Source organism: Hydra vulgaris, chromosome 14, assembly GCF_038396675.1.
Source record: "Hydra vulgaris chromosome 14, alternate assembly HydraT2T_AEP".
In the NCBI taxonomy this organism is placed as follows: domain Eukaryota; kingdom Metazoa; phylum Cnidaria; class Hydrozoa; order Anthoathecata; family Hydridae; genus Hydra; species Hydra vulgaris.
This window is the reverse complement of record NC_088933.1, coordinates 12,127,464-12,155,268: the sequence shown is the minus strand read 5'-3', so window position 1 is coordinate 12,155,268 and position 27,805 is coordinate 12,127,464. Positions and strand designations below refer to the sequence as shown.

The 27,805-nt window shown below is 29.6% G+C and overlaps 1 protein-coding gene across 2 annotated transcripts in view; it reads left to right on the top strand.

Annotated features, from left to right (window-relative positions):
- LOC124819344 (uncharacterized) overlaps positions 1–26,958 on the top strand; it is a 56,403-nt gene extending 29,445 nt beyond the window's left edge. Inside the window, exons 1-3 of one of the 2 annotated variants that reach the window (XM_065818245.1) lie at positions 22,141–22,159; positions 22,310–22,385; positions 26,009–26,958. In XM_065818245.1, the coding sequence (XP_065674317.1) occupies positions 22,334–22,385; positions 26,009–26,589 (633 nt within the window). In that variant the 5' untranslated portion in view covers positions 22,141–22,159; positions 22,310–22,333 and the 3' untranslated portion in view covers positions 26,590–26,958. Of the gene's footprint in view, positions 1–22,140; positions 22,160–22,309; positions 22,386–26,008 lie in introns of those variants that run through there. The other variant, XM_065818246.1, reaches the window with a different exon arrangement.
- Positions 26,959–27,805: the final 847 nt, after the last annotated feature.

Sequence of the window (27,805 nt, the reverse complement as noted above, 5' to 3'; positions counted from 1 at the left end):
ACGTTTTTGAAAAAAAAGTATGTTTAGATGAATACGAAACGAGTGATTTTAGTTATGATGATTATTTTAAAGAAACTTTGTTTGGTTTAATGACAGATGTTAAAACCAAAAGTATTTTATTTCACGATCAAGACAATCATCATGAAATGAAAGACGCCTTTGAACTTTTAAAATCGAAAGATCATAAAAACGCTCTCATTTTAACAACCAGCGAAAAATGCAAACTCGTAAACACCTCTTTACGTATTGTAGCTTCACAAATTTTATCTTATGCCAAACTTAATGTAGGACGTTTTAGTTGGGAATTGGGACAAGTATTAAGAAATCATGGAGCTGAAAAACATTTAGTAGTAACAGATACTGATTCTGGTTGTTTTTTTATTACGCAAAAGAAACACAAAATGCTTTCCACAACGTTTCGAGAAAAGGTAGAAGAATGGATTTATTTTTCAAACTTTGGCAATCGTTGGATGGATTATTCCAATTATAAAACGACTCATCCTTTTTATTCCACTCTTTACGCCAAAGAAACGGATCATTTTCAAAACGAAATACCTCCTCCTTATTACATTGCACAAGCTTTTGCTATGGGACCTAAATGTTATAGCGTTCATAGCGTCAACGGAGACGAAGAAAAAAATTATTATAAAAATAGAGCTAAAGGAGTACCCAATTCTAAACTTTTATTTTCAAATTATGTCAACGGATTCGATACCTTTGCTGCCAAAAGATTGTGTAAACAAGTTCCTTTTTCAGTGATAAAAGAAAATCAACCTATCGAACAAAATAGAATGAGTGTCAATTACAAACAAGTGAAAATACAAACGCACACTATTGATTTTTTAAAAAGATTTACACAAAAAAATTATGTTTTTGATGACGGAGTCATGACCGAAATTCGTGATCATTATCTTTTGCAACCGATACGAGAAGCCAATTTAAAAGTGTTACCCGATATAGAAAAATTTTGTAGCGATGAACATATTCAAAATTTACTTGAAATTGAAAAAAATATTATAAAACAATCAGAACGTTATCAAACAATGGCCATGTTTAATCGAAAAGTTTTGATCCCTTTATTATACGATCTTAAAAAGAATATAAATTTGTAAAAAAAAATTTTTTTATGATTATAAAAAAAAAAATGGTGTTTTATTTTTTAGAACAAAAATGGACAGCGCAACAACTTGAAAACAAATTAAAAGAAATTGGTTTTAAAAATTTTTATTTAGTAGAAAATACAGAAAACGAAATTCATTATTTTAAAAATAAAAAAAACGGTTCTTATACTTCGCGTTTGATTCTCATTACTCTGAACGGACGACAATTAATTCATGAAGGATTTTTAAGTTGCTGTTTTGATTGTTTGGTTGAATATTTATGTTTCGAGTGTCACGTGGGATGTTATGAAGAAGATTGTGTTCATTGTGAAGAATACAATAGTATTCATTATAATTGTAATTGTCTTTTAGAAAATAAAAAAGATGGATAATATAGTATTAACAGAAGTGGCAAAACGATTAAATCGAGATTGGAAAACGTGTGGAAGATATTTGAAAGTGTGTGAACAAGAACTGGATCTTATTGATGCAGATTACAGATATATCGAAGAAAAAGCTTTTGAAATGTTAAAAATATGGAATCGTAATGGCACTAAAGAACAATTACTTTACGCAATGAACAACATACCAAGAATGGACATTAAAAAAATTATTTTGAACCGTATTTTGTAAAAATTTTTTTGATAAAAAAAGGATATAAATTAAAAAAAATGTTTGTTTTTTTATTCGTAGTTAAAAAAAAAAAATGGAAGAAAAAGAAGAAAAACCTCTTGAACAAAAAATAGAGACTGTAGAACAACCTATAGAAAAACTTATAGAAAAAAAAGATGGTAGATCTATTACCGAAATATTAAACGAAAAAGGTTTTCATGATTTCTATTTGAAAGGAACATCAAAAGAAACTGAACTCAAAGACGATGAAACCCATTCGCAAGTAAAATTTAATATTTTTAAACCTACTCAAGATGTCTATCCAGAAAATACAATTATTACAGGTCCTACAAACAGTGGAAAATCAACTATGGCTAGAGATTTATTACATTGTGGAAAATTTCCTGATGCCGAAATGTTATTTGTGATACAAATGAGAGAACCTAGCGATTGTCAACACAAAACATGGAAAAATATTATCGACTCTTCAAAAAATAATTTAGAAGCGTATCAGATTATAACAGTGAACAGTCCAGAAAATTTAGATTCGGTAATACAGAGAGCTATTGGTTTTTCCAAAGATAAATACGGTATTCAAAATAGCGATCACCGTTTATTAAAAACAATACTTTTATTTGATGACATTAGCGCTTTTTGTTTAAAAAGTCAACAATACACTAGCGCGTGTTCTAGCGGTTCTCATCACGGAGTAGGTACCATTACCGTTTTTCATTCCGTACCTTCTAAAGCCAGTCAATGTTGGAACAATTTAGTGTCTCATTACAAATGTATCATTTCTTTTGATAACAACAGCGAAATTGAAAAAATATTTAAAAACGATTTTCCTTCGACCGGCAAAATGCATCATCACGTTATCACCGATTTGTTAAATAAAGAAACTTCTAATCAACACGGACATTTGGCTTTGTTTAAAAGAAACTCTTCCGTTGCACGCTTAAGAACTCAAATTACGAGTAAAGAACAAAAAGTATTTATTCCAGTAGACGCTCAAGGTAAATTGGACTTTGATTATAAAGACATGAGCGTGAACAAAAAAATTGTTAGTTTTCAATCTTTTCCCTACGTAAAAGCGCCTAATCTAAAAAATCATTATTATCTCAAATCGCATCACAACAACTATAATCAAGAGAAGGAGAATAAACCCGGCGAAGAAGATAAAATGGATATAAATAAGGAAAAAGAAAATACGATAAAAAAAAGAAAATGGAGTGAAAGCGAGAGAGCAACACAGCTACTCGAAGAAATTAAAAGACAAAAACGATATGGATTGTGCGAATCTTCAGACGAATCTACAGACGAATCTTCAGACAGTGGACACGCCTCTGATTCTACATGATTGGGAAAGTGAAGAATTTTTACGAATTTTACAAAACGATTACGAATGTTGCAATCCTTCTAACAAAGCGAGTAAACGACAAGCCATGAGACAAAAGTTGGCTGTTCGAGGACAAATATTTATTCCCAAAATGAATAGAAGAAAAGACATTGACGAAAACGAAATTAAAATATGGATGAAAGAAATTTTGACGCGTTTTAACGCTGTAAAAATGTTAAAATGCGAACTTTTATCGGATCACGAACGACAACAAATAAAAAACGCTTTTCAAGAATACGTTTGTATAGAAATTAAACTTTTTGTCAAAGAATATTTGTATCCGTATCCAAAATTTAACGAAAACGGAAAAGTCATTATGAAAAAAGAAAAAATGAAAGATAAAAATCAAGCTATATCAGACTTTGTTTATCACAATTACGACGTTTTAAAAGAATATTTCAACTCTACTCGTTTTAAACTTTATCACGAAATTATAAATTATTACGCTAATAAATTAATCTCATTCGACACTATACAACCTACAAAAACTGTAATCGATTTATTAAGACAACAATTTGACGTTGATTATTGTCAAAAAGAATTGTATTTTCAAAATAATTTGTATTTTTATGAAACATGAATAGATATAGACCTTATCACGAGTCTCCTTTATTAACCTTACGTAAGGTATTAGCCAAAAATGCCTACAACATGGATGTTTTTAACAAAAAATTGTTACAAATTGACGAACAAGAAAACGAACAAAGTAACCTAGAATCTGGCGAAACAAACACATCCAATGTCTCTGAGCTTATCCAGAGATACGATTTGCCTTCTTCTCTCAATTATGCCGATCCCATCAATCTCGACAATCAAATTGCTGGCGAAGTAAGCTTTCAACAAAGTTTAAATGCTTTGTTACCTCTAGACACTATGCTCGATAGTGATATAGCTACAAGTTTAATCAGCGATCAAGAAAAATGGAAAACCTATCTCAACGTAGGAGGTGATGCTTACGCTTTTAAATCCATTTTAAATCTGAATAAACAAAGCGATTTTAATGATCAAATCGATCAAAGAAATATAAGCGAATCTTTGAGAAGCATGAGAAATTTAAAAAGATTTCCTATTCAAGACAACGCTCTTACCGCTACACCACCCACCTCTATTCAATCTACATTAAACACTTTACCGCGTTCTACTACTTTGAACACTATTCCATCGGCTAATAAAAAAATTTACACTTTGACACCTCTTAATAAATTTTTAATTTTTCACGAAACAGCCAATGCAAGTGAAATTCTAGAACAGCTTTATCGAAGCGAATCTGTAAAAAAAATTCCCAACTTGGCTAAACAGCTGGTGGACATGTGTAAAAATCAAGTCAATTATCGATTTGGTTCGCATCAAATTTCTTTACGCGTTTACAAACCGAGAAACGAAAAAGCTACTTTAAACAATTTAAAAATTTATATTTTATATCTAGCCAACGTCGTAGATGTAGAAGAATCTATAGCTAGTATTATTAACAATGTCACCAACTTTGCCTTTGAAAAAATAAACGATCCAAAACAATATTCCTATTATGCTAACGAATTTTTAACTTTACTCACTTCTTCTCATTCTGTAACAAACATGAGAATAGTAGCCGACTATTATCAAATAAGACAACTTACTTTTGCCAAATTATGGAGTTTTATTAGAAAATACAACATACCCTTCCGAAACGAAACTAAATTAACCTCCGAAGGTGTATATGCTAGTGCTCTAGCTCGAGATCCTTACACTGTTATGACTTCTAGTTTTATAGAAAGCGAATCTCTCAGCGATAAAAGTTTTGGTGGAAGTAGAGCTTTTGAAATATTAACACAAACAAAAGACATTATTCAACAAAGATGTATACACTATGGCGAAATGTTTCGAGGTGATAAATTTGAAATATTGAGAGAATACATTCAAGCCAACAGTTATTTATTACCTAATAAAGATATATTTGCTCAAATGTTAAACAACTATAACGAAAACGCGTTAGCTAGCAGAGCCATCGGAGAAACAATGGTCTATTTGACGTTCAAAACTTTTTTCAACACTGTGCCTTCTTTACCTTTTAGAGATGTAACAGATGTTGTCCTATTAAAAGAAGAAGTAGAACAAACTTGTGCAAAAGGAGGCATGTTGGGATTATTGCAACATATTAAATCCAATTCGAATCAATTTTACAGTACAGAAAATACAATCAAAGAAAAAAGTTTGCTCGAAATGTTAATGATAATGGGTGCAATGTATAATTCTCATCTTATTCGTTTAAATTCACTTTTAATGTCTTATAAAAAATGTTTTGAAATGGATTCTAATAATATTGTAAATTTTGCCAACGCTTTAAAACATGTTACCCATTTTAAAAAAAGAAATTTATTCACTCATCCTTTAACAAAGTCTTCCTTATTAGAAATTCCTACACCCAAAAAAGAACCACGAACACGAGCATCCGATCCTTATTTAGGTCCGATAGAAACTAAAAAAGAAGAAGAACCTGTTGAAACAAACACAACTACTGAACCTGAAACTGATCCCACATTATTAGGAGCTACTGCTTTACCTGAAACAACAGAAAGCGAACCAACAGCTGCTAGCGCTAGTACTGAAACTCCAATGTTAACTAGAAGTGGTCGTTTAGGATTAAGAACAAAAAAACCACCTACTAGATCATCGTCTACAAATATAGACGAAAGAAAAAGAAAAGCTCCGATAACAAAATATACCGACTTTTAAAAAAAATGGACAATGTTTTGAGAGATGCTATTGATAATCTTGTAGAAGATCAACTGACCAAATTATCGAGTCGTTTGTTTGCTTTGACTGACGTACCCAAAATTAAAAAAGTTTTATTACAATTGGACACTTTAAAAAAAAATCCAACCGATTTGAAATTTTATGATCAACTCAAAGCGCTTTTAGAAAATTCCATCTATGCCAAATGGAACGGACTCATCACCGCTTGGTCACACGTTACTTTGCTTTTTAAAAAAACAACCGATGTCAACGCTAAAAAACAAGCTCCTCGCAAACCTTATGTTTACGAAACACATCAATATTCGTACGATAGACCTCGACAATATTTTCAAGCTGATTTGGCCGACATGAACAGTTTTAATTTAAATTTTGCTTCTCATCGACCCGAATTTTGTTTAGTTGTGGTAGATGGAGTATCTAAAAAAGTCTATTTGAGAGTCACCAGTAAAAAAACAGCAGACAAAGTGCTGAGCAGTTTTAAACATATTTTTGAAGACATTAAAAGAGACGATAAAACGTTTATCTACTTGCAAACGGATCAAGGTGGTGAATTTTTTAACAACAAAATGGAAGAATGGTGTTATGAACAAAACATTGTTCATTTTAGTTCTAAAAATTATGGAAAAGCTTACTTGGCCGAATCCACCATAGGACGATTAAAACAACTTTATCAAAAATTAAAAAAACAAGGTGAACTTCAAAAAAAGAATTGGAGTTTTTATATCGAGGACATGGAACAAAAACTCAACGAAAAAGAACGAGTCACGAGTGGAATCGCTCCTGATGAATTGGATGCTGACGACGCCAAAGGTAAAGCTCTTCGTTTAGTCGATCAATACCGAGACGACAAAAGACGAGGACATCATTTTTCTTCCAACATGTTACATCGAGTAGAAAAAGAATACAAAAACGAAAAATTAAAAATATACAAACCTCTCTCCGTTGGAACCGAATGTTATTTGAAAAAATATAAAATAGATCCCAAAGACACTTTTAGCAAATCGACTACTCGCGATCAACCGTATTGGGACACGACCAAAAAAGTAATTATTATCAAAGTCTCTCAGCGCACTAACCCTTCAGTCGAAGGTTATTTACCCGTTTATATTTATAAAGTGGGAATAGTAGGCAATTTAAATAAGACATTTAAAGTAAAACGAGAAGATTTGTTACCTGTTAACGAAGAAGACAAAGACATTTATTATAAAAACTTTAACGAATATGTTAATACATTTTTAAAACCTTTGAAGAAAAAACAGCAAGAAAAAAAGAAAAAATGAACAATTTAACGTTTGACGATGTTTTAGATGTAAATAAATATGATTGTAGCACGTATTATTTTAGCGAAATTAAAAATAAAAATCAAGCTAGCGTGCATTATAATGTTTTGAACGATTTTAGTTTACCCTTGACACCTAACGATATTGACAAACCCACATTTAAAAATAACACCATTTTACATTTAGCCAGTATGGACGTACCTACAAATTTAACTCGAGTAGACGAAAGTCTATCTTTTTCTGAAAACGCTTACGGTTTAAGAATGGAATCCAAACCAGCTATAAAAAAAATGTTGTGCGATATTCAAAACGACATGATTGCTAATCCTACAAGACCCATAAAATATTTTTATCTTGTTACAAAAAGTGTTGTCTTGTACGCTAATCATATCCCTTTACCAGGTGACACGTTTCCTTGCTATGACATATTAGATATGGAAAACATGAGTAGCGATCATTTGAATTTTATGTGGTCCTTTTATGCAACAGGTGGAAGTAAACTCTTTGGTACTATGACACCCCATGGCGGACAAGATGATTTTTTTATTAGAAACTTGGAACTTTATAATTCCAGATTAAATAGAGTGCTCTATTTTTCAGACTTTTTTTCAACTTATTATAATAAAGATGCTAAAATTTCATCATTAAAATATTTTAATCCAAAATTATTATTTGATCCTGACACTGAACTTAGATACAAAACAGCTGTAGTCAATATGCCCATGATCAAGTTTAGTTTAGATGCAAACAACAATGTACAACAAAATTTATTCAACGTCAATACCGCCCCATTTGCTAACAGAACCAACTATAACTTATTGTGGTATTATAAAAAAAGTAACGAATATGCAAGCAACCCTTCTTTTTTACAACCTATTCGATCTAGTTCGACTTCAACCGTACAAGAAATAGGTTTGTCTTATTTTGGTTTTTTTTCAAACAGAACATCTGCAACTGCCTACGTTCTAGAAGATTTTACCAAATTACTACAATATAATTATAATAGTAGTAGATCATTATACGACAACATATACAACTTATCCTTAAACACTCACACTAGTAAAAATTTTGTAATATATGCAAAACATCCGCTTTTAACCGCAACAGAAATAGCAGCTATTTCACCCGAAAGACAGATTATTCTAAACGGTGTAGAAGATACTTTTGTTCGTCCGTTTATTCACATCATGCTGACACCCAATTATAAAAACCCCTCATTATCTTCGGGAAGCTTACTTTCGGATACCAGACCGTTAACTGCCGATGATAATATTCTTAGTGTTGATTTAGATATTTATATTCATAACATATTACCTATTGCAGAAAGTCAAAAATCAAAAACAAAACACATTGTACCGTGGCAAATTGCTTTTTTTTTATTAAAAATATTAACCAACACCAATACAATACCTTTTGAAGGCAACCTATATAACGTAGAAACTAATCTAAACGATTTCAACATACCTTATAATGTCAATATTCATATTAACGCCTTATGGAAAATTTGGAATGATTACGTTGATACTAAAAACCCCGCTACGCCCGGAGTTTATACTACTGAAAAAATGGTACTACCACAATTTGCAGATATTATTAAAGCTGCTTTTGCAAGTATTCGCGCACAAACGGCGAGCAGATTACTCTATGTCACATCATCCGAGTTGGGAGCTGAACCTGTAGAATTATTAACAAGTTTTTATCAAATATGGTTTCCTCTTTCATCTAGATCATCTAGAAAATATTTTCGTTATACTTTGAAAAATATACCTTTAGCTTCTTTACCATTACCTTTTTTTAACGTCGATCAAGTCATATGGCCTGAAAGAGAATTAAAAATGATGGATGTTTTTACCGAAAGTTTAAACGTAACAAACAATTTACTCAATCTCAATTTAAACAACTTGACCTTTGCCGATCATACTTATGCAGGACCCGATTTTAACATGTTTAGTAAATATCTTACAAATATACCCAAAGGTATACCTTCATGTATTCCCCAACCTATTGACGGAGTATCCAATTATTATACTTTTTTTTCTTTACCCTCCTTCCAAAGAAAATTATTATCACCCATTAAATTGAGCGTATTCCTTAAGAGAAACATGTTAGGTTTTAAAATGAGTCATAATTCCTATTCAGATTATGATATCAATTATGTTTCCCCAACCGGAATTATTGGCGAACCCGAAATAAAACCGAATTATTGGCGAACCTTTCAAGTGTTACCTTCCAACTTACCTGATGACATTGTCAAAATGTGGACAGGCGATAACGCTTTAATTGCTAAATATAACGCAGAAACTTTTATTGAAGTTTTAATCTATTGCGAACAAACCAAACCTCTATTTTCAAATAGCATCAAAGTACCTCTTGTCACTACAACTAGTTTTGAAAGAGCGACAACACCGACTCATAAAACATGGTTAAATAGTGTCAAAGCTATATTACAAGGAAATAATCTAACAGAATTGGTATTTTATTGCACTTCGCTCACCGGTCAATTTATTTATCAAAAAAAGAGCGACGGTACGATTATACAAACTTGGACAGACAGTTTGCCTTTAAAAAATATCATTTTAAAAATGTATCAACCTGTTGGAAACAATCCTGTACCTTATACTTTACTTTTACAAAGAGATCAATACAGTTTAACTCAACAAATCAATCCCTTTGTTATGCAAGTCGATCAAAATATGACCAACGCCATGTCGCTAGATTTTAAAATTCAAAAAAAAAGACTCGCTTTCTTAAGATGTGCTCTAGTTCAAATTAGTAATTTTAATAACACTGTTTCCAACTTTCCTTCGACTACAGACACTTATATTTTTATCAAATGCGATCAAGCTATAAATTGTGGAATGTATATGAACAAAATTTATGTTCCCGGTATTGTTGCTTTTTTCAATTTAACAGACTACACCAATTCGACTCAAGTGACCACCAATATTGATTTTACAAAAAATCGTAATCCTTCTATTCAAGGACAATTATCCACCTTTGATATCAACGATGTAGACGACTGGAAACAATCAAGATGGTCGTTTCTTAATTCAAAATCTGAACCGCTCACCTTTAATAATCTTAGTTCTACCGTTTTTTTTAATCCTACGTTAAAGATTCAAATGGTTCCGTTTTACAATTAACTAGTTTGATTAGTATAAAATAATGTCTTTTATTTTTTATTATGATTAAGAAAATATAAAAAGAAAAAAAAGTTGTTATTTATTTTTTTCTCTTACCTATTTACATAAAAAAAAATGAGTCTCTTGTGCGCCAAAGGAAGATATCATAAAAATTTAGTCAATTTAGAAGAAAAAATGATGCAAGAATCAAAAGTTAATCCTAAAGAACAATTCACTCAAATTAAAAATCACATGCAACAATTACAAAATCAACTAACTCAATATTCCACCAAATCCGAATTGCAAAACATGAAATCTGAATTGGATGAAATTAAAAAAATCAAAAATAAAAAAGAAGAAATACCAGAAGAAAAACCTCCCAAGAATAGGAAAAAAAAGGAACAAATCAAATCCAAACCTAAAAAACGAAAATATTCAGAATCTGAAACCGAAAGTTCAGAAGAAGAAGAAGAACTTGTTGAAAAAAAACCTAAAAGCAAATCTAGTCCTTTACACATTTGTTCGCAATGTTTTCAAGAAGTCAATGCTGTTGACAAGATAAACGGTTTATGTAGAAACTGTATTATTCAACAAAGAGCCATATTATCAAGTCCACTCATGCAGAATAACAACGACAAAAAGAAAAAAAAATTGAATAAAAAAAGTCTAATTGAACTTGGTTACACTCGTGCTTTAAAAGACGTTAAAAATAAAAAAATACCATTTAAAAAAACTACTTCAGAATCAGAAGATGAATAAATAGGAAAAAAATGTTTTATTTCTTTTTTTTCAAAAAAAAATGGGTTCGTTAGCTAAATATGTGAGAGACGGTGACGGCAATCGTTATACACCCAATACAAACGGTCATATTACTATTGAAGATGTTTTGGCACAAGCAGACCACGAAAATCGTTTATTGCAAGAAGCAACAAGTGGTAATATTAGTGCTGAATATAAAGCGATATTAAATGAAAAATATCCTGGATTTCAAACAGCTCAAGCTCAAGATGAAGTCATTGCTGTTAATAATCAAAAATTTTCTTACGATCTTACTTCTGACATGGCTAATTTAATTTCTTTTACCACTATACTCAACGAATGGACATATCTACCCGATTATTATATAGATTTTGATTTATTTCTTTATAAAAATGTCAACACGCAAACAAGATTTACACCTACAACAGACGATGAATTAGTCAACAAAGTCTGTCTTTGCTACAACTTTATTCAAGCCTTATTTAAATGTTTAAAATTTTATCCCAACTATCAAATAAATAATACTACTTGTTCGAACAACGCTATCATTAATCGTTCTTATGATCGATTTAAAACAATGCTAGTTAAAAAAAGTTATACAAAAGCGTTTAGAGAGTCGTGGATTAATCCTAGTTTAGGTTTAACAGAAGAAACTGAAAATACAACCCCTATTACTTTTACTGAAACCAAAACGCTTATACAAGCTGCAGACCCTAATGGCCTCATTAGACCACTTACTGGAACACCAGCTCCAGTAGCTCCTGGTTATCAAACAGCGCTAAGAGATAGATATAATGCTTTTATGACTGCAGAAAAAGGTTGTAAATTTAGAGTACCTTTGAGTTTAATATGTGAAATTTTTCAAATGAAAGAATATTTTGGAAAAAATAAACAAGTAAGATTTGAGTTTTATATTGAAAACGATATGAATCAACTATTAGAATGGGTTAGACCTATTACAGACGCACAAGTAACAGCTCTTGCTAATGTAGGAGTAGCTATAAAAAACCCAATGATTTATTGCAATACCTATAGACTCAAACCTAGTTTACCCTTGGAAAAATCTTTATATCTCAACAGTAAAAAAGACGAAATGTATACTTTACTACGTATCGCTCACTACGAACAAGTTGTCACCAATGTAGAAAATGTGACGGAAGTCACTGTTAATTTGGGAAGTATAAAGACAGCAGATCTTGTACCTCACAGCATTATATTTTCTGTTACTTCAAAAAAAGAAAGCGATCATTTAAGCAAAAGTTGTTTTACACCCGTTGAAATGGCTTGCAACATGATTAAAAAAATCACCCTTTATAATTACAGAAGAACATATGTTAATTCAGCAGGTGATACTACTGAATACGATTTGACAAAGCAAGACGATCAATTGTTCCTTTGGAAAAGTTATGTTTCCTTGTTTAAAGGAAATACACCCTCTACTTTTAATATTAACAATATTGCAGATTTTTATACTGCAGACGATGATAGCTTTTTAAGAACTCCTAAACTCTATTTTAGTACTACTAACACTACAGAACCTTTAGTCATCGATAGCACTAGCGATTTTAATTTTATCAACGATAAACCTCCTGCTACTATTGCTGGAAATAATTCGTTTCAAATCAATGTGCAATTTACAGAACAATTTAAAGGTGTACTTGTTATATTTATGCAATATCAAGCTCAAGTTATAGAACAAGGTTCAGGAAACGACACTCAAGTCACCTATATTCCTACCAAATTTAAATCGTCTTAATTTGTTATGAAAAACATTTGTCATTTTATTAAACAAACCCTATTTGTATTTATTATTTTATAAGTAAACGGCTATTTATTTCTAAAAAATTTTTCTTAAATCTAGTTGTTTTTTTTTATTTGTCGCGTTCATGGCTCGCAGACGTACAAGAGGTCACCGTCGTCGACATCATAAAACTCGTAGAGGGAAAGGAAAATTTATTACCAAAGTGAAAAATTTTGCTAAACGCCTTTTGAAATCAAACGTAGGAGGTTACGCTTTGGATTATCTTCAAAAGCAACGCAATGCGTAAAATAGGGTGTTGCACCGCTTGTAAAATAAAAAAAAAATCATATAAAAAAAGAGGAAGAGGGAGAGTTTATTTACCTCCTTTAAAAGGAGCTGGTAGAAAGCGATTTAAAAGACAAAGAAAATACAAGACACTTTAAGAAAAATTAAAAATTTACCCTTGGTATGAGGCTTAAAAAAACAAATGCAAAAAACTAAATTTGATCATGTTAAAAAAACACGACTTTACAATATATAATTACTTTAACCGTCCTCAAACATGTCGTAATGCATAGAAAAAGAGGAAGAGGAAGAGTTTATTTACCTCCGTTAAAAGGCGCAGGTAGAAAACGATTAAGAAGACATTTAAGAAAACGCATGCGTGGTCGATTTCTTCCATTCTTAGGTCCATTGTTATTATCATCACTGATAGCGCGATAAAAAAATGTTTAAAAGAAGACATAAAAAAAGACATAATAAAAGACATAATAAAAGACATAGAACAAGACGAATGCGTGGAAAATTTCTTTTTGGACCTCTTTTAGGAATGGCATCTAAAGCCATTATACCAGCATTTGCTAGCGCTCTTCTACCTACCATTGGTAAAGCTGTTTTGGGTGGAGCTATCTCTGGTGGAATTTCTTACGGAATTAATAGAATTGGAAAATAATATTTTTATAATATATATATTTTTACACTTTGTTTTTTATTATTTTAGTACAAATATAAAATCCCAACAGTGTTCCAAGTAATATAAAAACTCCTAGTAACGCTCCAAATAAATATCCTCCTGCTACAATAACAATAAATAAACTCGAAAGTGTTATTATCGACGCTACTTTCCATGCATTAATACACTTCAAAATTTCGAATATGATTCCCATGCGAGTCGTGTGTACCACCATTATCTATCGGAGGATCTTGTTTATAAGGTCGAACTACTGCTACGGTCGTTGGAGTTTGAAATTGTTGTAACGGTTTGTTTTTTGATTCCATTCGTTATGAACCCATTTCATTTTTTTTCACGCTTTATATACATTTGGTCACGCTTCATTAAATTTTTTTTGTCACCTGATCTTTTTGCGCATGCGCCACCTTTTTTTTTTGAGACCGGGAAATTTTCATCACTTTCATTTCCTAAATTCTCAGAATTAGTCAGAATTGAAGGTTCATTTTTTTACAAGGACCGCGGTTTCAACGTTTCAACGGACCTCGGTTTTAACGTTTTATTTCAACTTTTTTTACACGGTCGGTGACACTGAATCTGAGTCTGACTCTTACAAGAATTGTAACTTACGTTATCATCAGATGACAGTAAAAAAAATCTGAAGAAATTAATTTATGTTTATTTTCAATCATTATCCGATTGAACTGTTGACGATTCTTATGTTTATTGTAATTTTTTCTTCTTTTAAGTCCAGCAAAAAGCGACCCTAACAACCCTAGGATTATTAGAGCCAATACCATAAGCCTCATAAAAATTTTCCACATTTTAATTACTACCACTTTTGAAAACAATAGAAACAGAAAGTTTATTTTATTTATGAATTTCCACAAATTGCAAAGATTTGTTTATAGAACTTAAGTTTTTTATCATTTAGCTTTTTTATCTTCAATTTCTTTTTTTTTTAAGCCGTGTAATAACTTCATCCATATTTACCGATAAACACTGCACTTTCTAAAACTTCGTTATAAAATGATATCTTGGTTAAACTATATTTTTCCGGTTATGCCACCTTATCTCAATTTGTTCAGCATGATCACCTTACCTCAATTTGATCAGCATGATCATCTTATCTCAAAATGATCAGCATGATTACCTTATCTCAAAATGATCAGCATAGTTTTATGAGTAGTTGGTAAAGTTTTTATGTTATTATCTACTTCTGCACAATTAAAGTCATTTTTTTTAATGATAATCTGCTACACTGTTAACCAAGATTAAACAGTATTTTGCTTTTGTGTCTATTTTTTATAATTGGTAACTTCAATACATTTGGATAGATTATCATTTGCAAAGTCTTTGTATTTTTTGGTGTTAGCTTTATTTTTGTAATGACGTCTGAAAAAATATTAATATATCGTTTTTAAATTGCATTACAAAAAAGACTAATTAAAAGAGTTAAAAATATTAATCACTTATACAAAATGTATTGTTGTTTAGACAGCTAGTAAGGGTGTTCTGAAAAGTTACTCCAATTTCTAAAAAACATAGAACTATACTGCGTTAAAACCAACAATGGTTTAATAATTAAAACAAGCACTTTAAAAAGTTCACTCTTCTATGTTTTAGTTCTGATCTGATTCGAAGATAAAATCTAAACACTACGCTACGTGTTTCCAGAAATCACGTGACTGTTGTGCGTAGTTTTTATGTCAACACCAAAATAAACCGTTGCTTCTAAAGGGTTTTGCAGTTGTAGTATAATTTTTAATTGCTAGTGAGTAAGACCTTTTTAATATAGTGTTCCACGTGGTTTTGTATCCATTTTGCATTATAGAAATGTTTACAAAACAAATCACACTTCTATAAACTCAATACCTTTTGAAAACGTGGGCATCCTTGTTTTTGAAAACGTGGGCATCCTTGTACCATCTACTCAGCCAATCCCGCAGATTGGCTGAGTAGATGGTACAAATGGCAGAGCCGATAATAAAATCAGCTGAATTTTTATTAGAGACATTCTTTTGGATTACAAAGTAAGCTGAATTCTTATAAGGGTATATGCCACATAATTCGGCTCAACAAATTTTAGAATTATTTTATTGTGATCCGCCAAAGATGCTATGAAAAATTCAGCACTCCATATTGAAACTAATGGTAGAAAAAATCAATACGGGTACAGTGTGTCAGATTTGATTAAAGGTTGATGGTAAGAAGAATATATTGTAAATTGTTAATATAAAACTATGGGTGGTATATTCGTTTTACCATCGATCCTCGATGTATCAAACGTGAAACATTAAATTTACGGAAATCCGAACAACCTAATTTTAACATAAGATCTGACAGATTATTTGGCAGTTCACATAGAACTATGTGAACTATAGTTCTATGTGAACTGCCAAATATTTATAGAATATTTCAGATCATTTTTTTTTCCGTAAGGCCTTTACTACTTAACACAAAAAAAAAACACTTGTTCACAAAACATAAGTCTCTAAACTAATAATTCTTTTTGGGATTAGCTTTTGATTTGTAGTGCTTTCTGTGCATGTGGTCTGCTAAATTGTTTGACAGATTGCTTTAAAAGATATTTTTATAATCCGCTCTACCATTTGTGCCTTATAAATGATCTTAATAGCCAATCTGCTATCTTCTGCCGACTGTATCTACCACAATAACTTAATTTGATTGGTTTCTTACAAAAAATAAGCAACCTACTAATAACTGAATGTGCTCAAAACATGCGTTATTTAGAGTAAGGCTCAAAACTTATCATGTTCTAACCTTTTAAAAAAGTGTGAGCATTGAATACTTATGAGCATTGAATACTTATGACTTATAGTTTGGTATTTGAGTTATACTTATACTTATACGTATACTTATAGTTATGCTTATCAAAAAAAAAAGTTTTTTTGATTAAATATATTTTCAATTCGTTAAAAATCAGAACATTTTACAGAACTTACATCGAAAATTAGTATTGGTTAATTTTTGTTAAATGGGTAATCATAACTAAAATAATTCAAGGTTATTATAATTGTTGCATGTGTACGCGTGCGCGCGCTTGAGTATATACATACATATTGATTACTTTAAGTATTAAATTAAGGTTATTATAATTAATTATAATTAATTATAGTTATGTTAAATTAAGGTTATTATAATGTTAAATTAATTATAATAAGCTTAATATAATGAACATAATATAAGTTAGTCAGTTAATAGTAAAAGCTATAACTGACACAGCTATGTCAATTTTAATGTACGAAAATTAATTTTCGAAAGTATTTTTGTATCATCTGCATATAGTTTAGTGACATTAGGCAAATTTTTAGGAAGGTCATTAGTATATAAAAAAAACAGAACTACGACAAGTACAGAACCTTGTGGTACACCACTGAATCTCAGCCCAGTCAGAAATGATTTCGCCTTAAACAAATTTTCGTCTTCTGCTTTCTAGGAAAGACCATCGGAGCCCTCTGCTTTCAGTTTGACTAGTAATTTTTGTGTGACAAAAAGGGCCAACGGCTTCGGCAAAACTTAACAAACTACATAAACTAGAATACCGACATCTAAGTTTGATAAAATGTAATCACTGGTTTCCTAAAGATTAGTGGTACGTGATTTGTTTCTAACAAAGCCATGTTGTTGTATTACTAATAAATTATTTTTAAACAAGTAATCCTCCATTTTATCTCTAATTATATTTTCCAAAATTTTACATGGGCTTGAAGTCAAAAAAATTGGACGGTAGTTGCTTGGCAGAGTCTTATTACCTGTTTTGATCAGTGGTGTTACGTTTGCTGATCTGAATTGAACTGGAAGCTGACTAATAGTTGAAGATATCCTACAAATAATTATTAACGGAATCCTCCATCTGCTAAAATGCCATATCCCTAAATTATATATTTGAGAAATCATAATTGATTTGTTAGCTCTGTATCTGAAACTCAGCAAGTGCTTAAAGTGTTCAGCGAGTGTTCATAAAGAACAGAGCAGTAATAAATTAGTGAGAGAAATACTTATCTAATTTTAGCTTCAACAGTCAGTTTCTTTTTTACCAGGATCATCAGAAAGCCTATCATCGGCCAAATCAAGAGAAAAAGCTTCCTGATGATCTTGCTGATGGAGATATTGACAGCGGAATTATACACGTAGTACCCTAAACTCGGTAAGGTTCTTCAGGTCTCGGAGACGACAAATTAGCTTTTTTTGATTGGCTACTTTTGATAAACTAAATTTTAACATAAAACTTTTTAAGCCATATATTTTAGAGTTCATTTTAAACGAATTCAAAAAAAAGGCAATTCAAGCCAAACTTTTTAAAAGCATTAAAGTAAAAAGATTGGTTGATTTTTCACCGGAAAAAATATTAATGCCACTCCAAAAACATTGTTTATGTAATCAAAAAATAATTATTAAAGTTATAAACAATACAAATATTTTTTACTTAGCCATAACATAAACAGCTTTACTTCATAATTTAATTTTCTTAAAAAAGTGGAAAGTTATGAAACATTATATGAAGACTATGTGATTTTCGTTTTAGAGCTTTTCTATTAGTAATTATTTTTGTTACTTTTAAGCGCTTTTTTAATGTACAACTTTGTGGATTATTATATTATGTTAAATTTATGTGAACATGTATAAAAAATGATTTAAGAAAGTGAAAATGTATTATTTGTATTGGTATATGTAAAGAGTTTTTATTTATGTAAAAAGAAGAATTTAATTTAGTAAAGAGAAGTTAGTATGATTACAAGATAAAATTATCTTAAATTCTTGTTACGTTGAAGACGAGAAAACTGCATCATCTTGCACTTTTAATTTTAATGTCGTCTAAATAACTTTTGTAAAATGCCATTTTTACTTAGAAAATTGTACTTTAAATAGGTCTTCAATTAGGTACTTTAAATAGGTACTTTAAATAGGTCATAACTGATATGTTTCGTTTATTTAACCCCCCCCCCCTTACTTTAAAAAAAAAAAAAGAAAGGAACAGGGAATAGCAGTTTATTATTTCATACACCATAATATTAATGTTTGAACTAAAACAACTGAGAATGAACAAAAACACAATGAAATTCTTTAGATTCTAGATAAACAATGATCTTATAATGAAAATGCTTTGCAGCTAGATACTAAGTTGTACTAAGTGAAGAGAAGTCAGGGAAAAGTCAAAGACTCCAATCAACCTGAGGAGGCCAATTAGCTCTTGATGTACTTACGTAATATGTATGTCATCACCTAGATTCTTATTATTAAGAAAAAATAATGTTTATAGAATAAAATAAGTTTATATTCACAATACCAAAGAAATAAAGTACATAAAATAAATAAAAATTAAGAAAGTATCGTCTTGAAAACCCACGAGTGCACCTAAAACAGCTAAATTTGCAATCATAAACACCCCTTGAGACCAAATATGCACAGATTTGAACTCACCAACCTTAACTACCTATAGTTAGACATGAAGGTGTCCCATCTAATTAAAAAATTATTAGAACATCTCAAGACTACCCTTGACCAGTCTTAAAATGTCCACCAGTACGGTTATGACCACTCCCAGAGACCAAATATGCCCAGATTTGAATTCCCTTAAATAACCTTCGGTATTATCATGACCACTCCAAACTTAAAATGGAGCCCGAAAATGAATTCCTTGATCTCAAAAATTCCTAGAAACATTTTATCATATGTCTATATTTAACCCATAAATAGTTTTTTCAGTTTTAGACAATTCTGGCCCACTGTTTGCTGTTTTAATGTTTAATAAAGTTTCAAGCTTTATTAAAAACTCTCTCTTTTGTTTGTTATAGTGTATAATATCCTAATATATGTTATTTATATAACATCGATAGAACTTTAAAAAAGTTTTAATTTGTAAAAATTAGAAAAGATTTGATAAAAAAAAAAGTTAATATGCAAGCGACAGGATTTGAGCTCTCACGTTGTACTTAGGAAGTTCAAGCTAACTAATTCGGCCACTAATCTGCTAGTTTTTAACACTGTTTAATAAACTAAAATGGAAATAACTCTATAAAACGGAAAATAAAATGCTATAAATCAAATTTATGGAGATTTTGCCATAATGCACTTTTTAGATAAAAGTAAAACTTTATAAAACTAAAAATATCTATAGACCCTTAATAAATGTTTTGTATTTAAAAAATAAAAAATAAAAAAAATAAAAATATTATAAGTAAAAGCGCTGAGATTTAAAACACGGCATTTCAGATTTCACTTCAGAACGTTGCGAGCTTACCACTTCGGCCACTAAAATGAATTGTTCAATAAAAAGTTTTAACACTATTTGATAAAGAAAAGACTTTAAAAAATGGCAAATAAATGCTATAAATCAAAGTTGATGTTGCCGCAGCGCAGTTTTCAAGTAAAAGTAAAACTGTAAAAGTTGATATATGTTTTAACATTGCATAATTTGAAGTTTACAAAAATTTGGTATTTGCATTGACTTTCGTTCACATTTTTTTACAAAAATAAGTATTGTAACTTTTTCTCGCCATTACTTCGGTTGCAATGGCTGTTAAGAGTTCTGTGTCAAACACGCTCGAAAGGGTACTACTACTACTTCTATTAAGTTTAGCATTTTTACATAGACGGCGTGATATTTTAGCAGAATGCTCTCCTTGACATTTATAAGTGCATTTAAACTTTTATTAGTCACGTGACTAATAAAAGCTTTGACGCATTTCTTTGTAGATGTTAAAAAGTGGCGTGAAATTTAAACATTTTGGTAGGGCATTTAAAAACTTGGCATGGCATTTTTCACAGTGTATTGTTGAACAAATGATCAAAAATCTCATTGAACAAAAGATCAAAAATCTCATTGAACAAAATATCAAAAGTCTCACAGAAAAAATAAATCTTTTTCTGTTTCAATAATTTTGTTAAACCTTTCAATATTTTTTAGCCCTTATTCCACCTTTGAATTGACCATTATGCGGATAAGGTCAAAGAATGTTTTGTTTCCGAAAGACTTGTTTCCGAAAGACTTGCCCGTGAAACAACTAATATATTCAATAGTTTTTTTTCGATTTTGTTTGATTTTATTCGCATTCATTCGATAAACAACCACTCCGACAAAATTATTATTTAAATTCTATAGTTAAAACAATCCTAATTAATATTTAAATTACTCGTTAACTAAAAAGCAAGCGTGAAAATATATTTAATTGCAAATATTTCTGGCGTCCACAGCCAGCTTGGCGGTCTCCAAATCACTTGAGTCTGTCTTTAATGCCTTTCGCCCCTCTATTGGCGTCAGTCTCTAAAACGTTTTACTTCTAAAAAAAACTCTGACTGCGGTCAGCAATAGAAAGGCAGAATCCACTGGAGGCGGAAGCCAAAACATTTTGCTGCTAAAAATCGAACGGTTGGCAGCCGCTAACTGCGGAAGAATTGTTGAGGCGAGAAGGTTTATGCCGTTTATCAACACTGCACCAAAGTATAAGAATAGAAATAAGATGGAAATAAGTTATATTAAAGAAAAAATGAATAAATATGTGTGTATAAATTGTGTAAACGAGCACTTAGAAATAAAATCATAAAAAAGACTTTGATTTTATCTAAAGTTAAGAAATTAAGTTACATAAATATGCAAAAAGTATTTCAGATAAGAATTATGTCTAAAAGACTTCTTATAGAATTTCATAAAAGATGTTTTAAAATTAGTTTTATATTCAATTTTATATTTAAAAAACTTAAATACAAATTTATAACCAAAAAAAACTTTTATACAAAAGAAGCTGACTTCATAAAATGCTTTAATGTTACCATCACGCCACTGTAACATTTCTCTCAGGAAACTACAAACTTTATTGATGACATTTTTGCTATTTTTTCGTGTTTGAAAGAAATCATATTTTAGCACTATCGGGTTAAAATCTTTTAAACGCGTTGTGTATGTGACGTCAACTTGCAAACTGTAACTTAAAAATACGACGTCAACATGCTAATTAATTACATTGTAAACTTTTATATTAAGTAAATCTTTGACTCGTTTAACCCGTTCAGTTGCCAATACTTTTTACTTACTCGTATTATAAATAATCAGTATAATATGATAGTATAAATTACTTTCTTAACATTTCATTACAGACATTGTTTGCCACGTAAATCATCTACGTCTGTTGCGTAGAAAACCGTTGCAAACCTTGCCAACAACAGATGTCATGTTTGATTTCATTGTCAGTTTTACCGAAAACAAATTGTTTAAAGTTTAAGAAATTAATCTTTAGGTGACCAAATTTCCTATATAAGGTTCCGCGATTCTTTCATAATCTCTTAAACAATTATTTATTGATTTTGGAAAGACAATGTATTAATTAGCGTTTAACGCCATATATAAATACGGATATATACTCCTAAAATGTTACTAAAACATTTGAAAACGTAAAGGTTATGTTAGACTATTGCAATATAATTAGAACTCAATAAATACGGCTGAGTATAAAATTTTTTTTAAATTTATATATATATATATATATATATATATATATATATATATATATATATATATATATATATATATATATATATATAATTTTTATTAGGTTCACAATAGTTTTGCTCATTATTCTTCTGTTTCTTACTTTAGTAAAAAAACTAATAGAAATCTAAAATGTTTACAACGCTTTTAATGATGACATTTTTTGAATACATCGTAACTCTTGGTAATTATTATTTTTATTTTTTTTAAACTATTGTTTACTGTAACCGTAGTTTATCTTACTGTTGCTCGGCAAACGAAGGCTACCTTTGTTAACAACAATTACTAAACAAACCCATGAGATATTCTTAAGCTAAGAAAAGCTCTTGGGTTTGAAACTGTTTTAATTGATGTAAGAATCTTTATACATAATGGATTTTTATTTCCCGAAAGTTATTGTTTTGCGGGTAATAAAATGTTTATTGAAAGAAGTTATCAAAGCCAAAATGTCGGGTAAATATCCGTTTATTCCGTAAAAATATTTCAAAAAAAGAGGCTCAAAATAAAACGCGCATAGAAATGCAAATATTGGTGGCGTTTCTGATTAATAACATAAGGCTAGTTCATCACAATTCAATCGTCGTCGGTTTACGGGTAATAGAGTTTTACCGTAATCATCAATTGGCAACTATTTTTGCGAAATAAAAAACCTTATCGTAAATTTTTATAAAATCAATTTTTTAAATAAATTGAATAATTTTTTTTTGTGAAAGATTTTTTCTTCTTATTTTTATTAAGGTAAAAATGATGTACAAAATAATATAAAAATATTTAAAGCTTATTTTTGTTCGGAAATACAAGCGTGCTTAAGTTTTACACCACTTTCAAGATTATTATTTTTTCAGAATATAAAAAATTTACTTCTAAAATGAAATGATTTTTTGTCATCTGTAGTCGTATTCACATCTCTCTGTTAAGCTTAACGGAGCTTTTGTCTGAAATTTCATTACAGTATTTCTAAGTAAAGAAATGACAAAAATTTTATTTATGTTTGATTGAATAAAACGAGTACAAAAACAAAACATTTATGTTTAAAAAACTATAAGAAAAATTTTTCTTTATTAATGTAGTTAAAAAGAAATTTTTGACTAAAGCTCCGTCAAGCTTAACAGATAGATGAGAATACTGCCCCTGCAAAACTTTTACTAAAAAAAAACAATTTTGGAAACAATTTTGAAGAGCCCAAAATCTACAGGTATTACCTAAAACGATCGTATTTGTTTCTGGCATCACAACCACGTAAAACATTTATTATTTTCTGGTAAAATATTCTCATCGTGAATAGACTTTTAATGGCTACTTTTTTTCTTCTTGGAAAAAACAAAGTTGCGTTTAATTTTTTTTTGGACAACTTTTTTAACAGCATCTTCGATTCTTATATGGTTAGGAGAAATTAAAATGTTTTCAGACTTTTCTTTTTTTATTGGTTTTAAACTGGGTATGGAGACATCATTATTGTCTTAACTTGGTTTGACAGTTTAGATTTTTTAGTCATTATTTTTTATATAAATAATTGCCTAAAAATTTCCATTTATTTTATCTATTTTTAATTTATCATATTTTAAAATCTGAAAAAGCTAGATAAAATCATAAACATGAAAATATCATAATACATGAAAGTATTGTCTGAAATAAAAAAAAACTTCTTCAAGATAGGTTAAAAATCATCAGCAACACAAGATTCACATTTTTCATTCTCATTCTATTTATCCATACTACTTTTTTTGACTGCTTTTAATTTTCTAATTTTTTTTTGTCTTTTTTGTTTGTTTGTTTGTTGAAAAACATAAGATTAAAAATTAATGTAACTATAAAAAATTGGTTTTTAATTGCAGATTAAATAAAGGAATCTAATTATTAAACTTTAAATTTTCTTTTTAAAAATAAAATGAAAAGGTTATTTAGGGTAATGAGGGACGAAATAAGACACATAAGCACTAGTTTATCTAATACGGCCCATGTAACATACAGCCCATATAATAAGTTTTGAAAAAAGAACAAGATTTTTTTGAAAACTCTTAACATCCTACTATAATCCCAAAAAGTATGAATTTCAAAACTGCAATGGTTAGGTTTCTAGTAATCATTTATTGACAAACCAATGCTGTCTTATTTTGCCCCACATAGTATGGCAAAATGAGACAAATTGTTTTTAAGAATTAATCTAAGATAAACAAACCAGATTTTAAAAAGAACTAGGAAGATAAATTGTTTCTATAATAAAATATATTCTACAACTCTATTGTTTTTATATAAATCAAATACACTGTCACTAATCATATAATTCACATATGGTTGCAACTTATCTGAGGTATGAGATGGCAGCATCTTATTTGAGTTATGAGGTGGCTGCAACTTATCTGAGGTATTAGGTAGTAACGTTGCAACTATTATTCCATTTTTTCAGCAAAATTCAATAAATTAACGTTTTTTGTACGAGTTTTGTGCCTCATCAAAAGTTTTTTTTTTCAATAACTCTTGTGTGCTTTCTTCTTCAGTAGCTCTTGTGTGCTTCCTCCTTCAGTAGCATTGCGTGCTTTCTTCTTCAGTAGCTCTTGTGTGCTTTTTTCTTCAGTAGCTCTTTTGTGCTTTCTTCTTCAGTAGCTATTGTGTGCTTTCTTCTTCAGTAGCTCTTGTGTGCTTCCTTCTTCAGTAGCATTGTGTGCTTTCTTCTTCAGTAGCTCTTGTGTGCTTTTTTCTTTAGTAGCTATTGTGTGCTTTGCAAAATTTAAAACTTAAAATTAAAAAAACTTTACTAGGGTGTACGTGTAAATAGGGTGTATGGAAATTATAGAATAATTCTTAATGATGAAAATAACAAACAAATTTTCAATATAAAGTTATTTTTTACTACGCGAGCTCAAAAAAAGCTAAAAGATTATAATAGTAAGGCTTCAAAAATTGTAATTGTCCCAAGGTATGAAATGATTGTCACTCTTGGTATGAAATGGTTATCACCCTCGGTATAAAATGGTTGTAACGCTCTTCATTTTTTTTATTTCAAAATCGTGATATTTTTCTTAACACTAAATTTTTTAAAACACAACTGCACTTTTAAAAATATTTAAATCAACAAATTTTGGGACCCCGTCTCATTATGTCCCGCTTTACCCTATAGATTGTTTATGTTATCGATTATTAGCAAATAATTTTTTTTACATTAAACTAAAGTATTATTGATGTCGAGTAGTATAACACAAGCTAAATTCAACTGTCAGTACTATGCCACAGGACACAGTGTTGTGCAACCAAACGTGGTATAACACAAATTACTGTTCAACTCAGATTTTTCCATGTTCAATAATTTTGTATTCTGGATTTTTGCTATTTTTATTTTTTATTTTTTTTTGTTACTAAAATGCAAAAATTAAAAAAAAGGTAAAATGAGTTTTACCAAAAACGAAATTAAGTCCACATGTCATTGAGTAATTGTATTTTGATAATAAATGTATGCAGGAACTAGCTAAGTAGAATGTACATTATTCAGAATCCCAGAAAACATATGACGTCTAGTTTCATTGTTTGTGCGTCATTAAATTTCAACTTGACTTATAAGACTTATTATTAGAAAAATGTTTAAAAAGGTATAGGGTGGGGAGTTGGGAAAATCTTTTTGTCTGGGGTTTTAGTGAGGGTTTTAGAGCTTAATGGGAGTTTATAAAGAAAAATATAATAGAGAATTTCAAACATATACATATCATTTAAAATTAACTTTGCCATAAATATTATTTTATAATAGTAATTTTAATTTGAAGTATTTTTTTTTTCTCAGATTTTTGTGATAAATATTATTTACTAACTATATAGGTAATGATGCAGCAAGTTGTTTGGATAAAAATCATTTTTTGCACGAAAGTAAAAAAGAAGATATTTCCAAGATAGAACAAGATATTTTTGAGTTAGATACTGACTTACTTGGACTCTATAATAGAAAATCAGATTTAAAAGATTTGGCGGCTTCGTTTTATCCTTTATTTCCTAAATCTAATACTGATTTTGAAAGCAATTCAGCAAATCAGTTAAATCAACCACGATCTATTGGAGGACCTCCCGGTGTTCCATGGTTAGAATCATTGTTAAATACTTACAATGACTATAAAAGAAGTAAAAATACACCTGCAGGATTTCCATGGAAAAAAACAGTTGACATTATTAACAAAAACGAAACTCCAAAAAAACCAATACTAAGTCCGTCTAAAATTGATATTTCTCAAAGGTTGCAATCATTAAATGCTCTGTTAAAGGACTATGAAAAAAAAGAGGCAAGTTCAACTGGTTTGGTAAAGGAAAAAAAAATAGGCAACATATTACCAGCAGACGATAAAATTAGTGCAACAGAAGAAAACTTGCTCGATAAACTTTTCAAATTGGTTAAAGAATCTCGATGATTGGAGAACTGCAAAAGTTAAAAAAATGTTGTTTAAATATTTTAAATATGAATTTTTTAAAATTAAACTATGTTATTGTCGGTTAAAAGGTTGATGTTTTGAAACATGAATTCTTTAAACTAACTTTTAACTAATAGACAATAATTTTTTTAATTTTTGTTTGTGTTTGTTTTTAAATAAAGATATATATAGATATATATATATATACTCGTTAAATTTAATTTAAATTTGAAAATTTTATCAAAAATGATTGTTGTACGTAAACTATAACAATATATGTCTATATTTTTTTTTATTTTGTATGACAATTTTGGAAGTTGTTAATTAATGTTAATTTTATTGAAAATAAATTTTTTTATGTTGTAAAAAGTCATGTTTTTATATTAAAACCATTAATTTCAATATCACAAAACTTTATTTGTAGATCGCAGATTTAAATTATTATTTATTTATTTATTTTTAATTATAAAAAAAGGATCTTTTTAAAATAAAAATAAAAATTCTAAGGTTATACGAGAAGGTGATATTGTAGTTGTTTTTGCAATAATTAAATGACCAAAACCTAACCTGATCAGTTTTTACAGCTGGGGACACATGCTGTATTTTTATTTTTGATTATGCCATTTTAAAGCATTAAGCATACTCCAAACTTAAGTATGTTTATGTTTTGCTAAACATTATACTGAGAACAAAAATAGCCTAAAATATTTGCCTCAAATGTGAGTAGTTACAAGCATATGTTGTTTACTGCTTTATCTATAAATATCTATAAAGTCATCGCAAAGATATTAGTTTCATCTATTTCATTATATTTTCATTAAATTTTAGTCTTTGAATGTTGCTACCATGTAAAATGTATTACCTCCTAAAAGCATTCCATCTTTGATTTCTTCATTTTTATTTCAAAACAATCTCATTTGATATCGACAAATTTATTTTTGCTATGTTTATTTTTTCATTAACTGGGTCATTAAATTATAATGAAATAGTTTTTAAATTGACAAACAATTTTGAAAATTTTGCAAATCAACTCGTCCCAGTTATAATTCATGTAAAAATAGATAATTTTATACCGACTAATAAATCAAGCAAACACTGAATATTAATTCTTTTCTATAAAGTAATTGTATTAATTTTACAGATTTTAATTGAAGTTAACTAATAAATCCAGAAGAAATGGGGAACAGATTGATAAGAGATAACCGAGATTGCACAA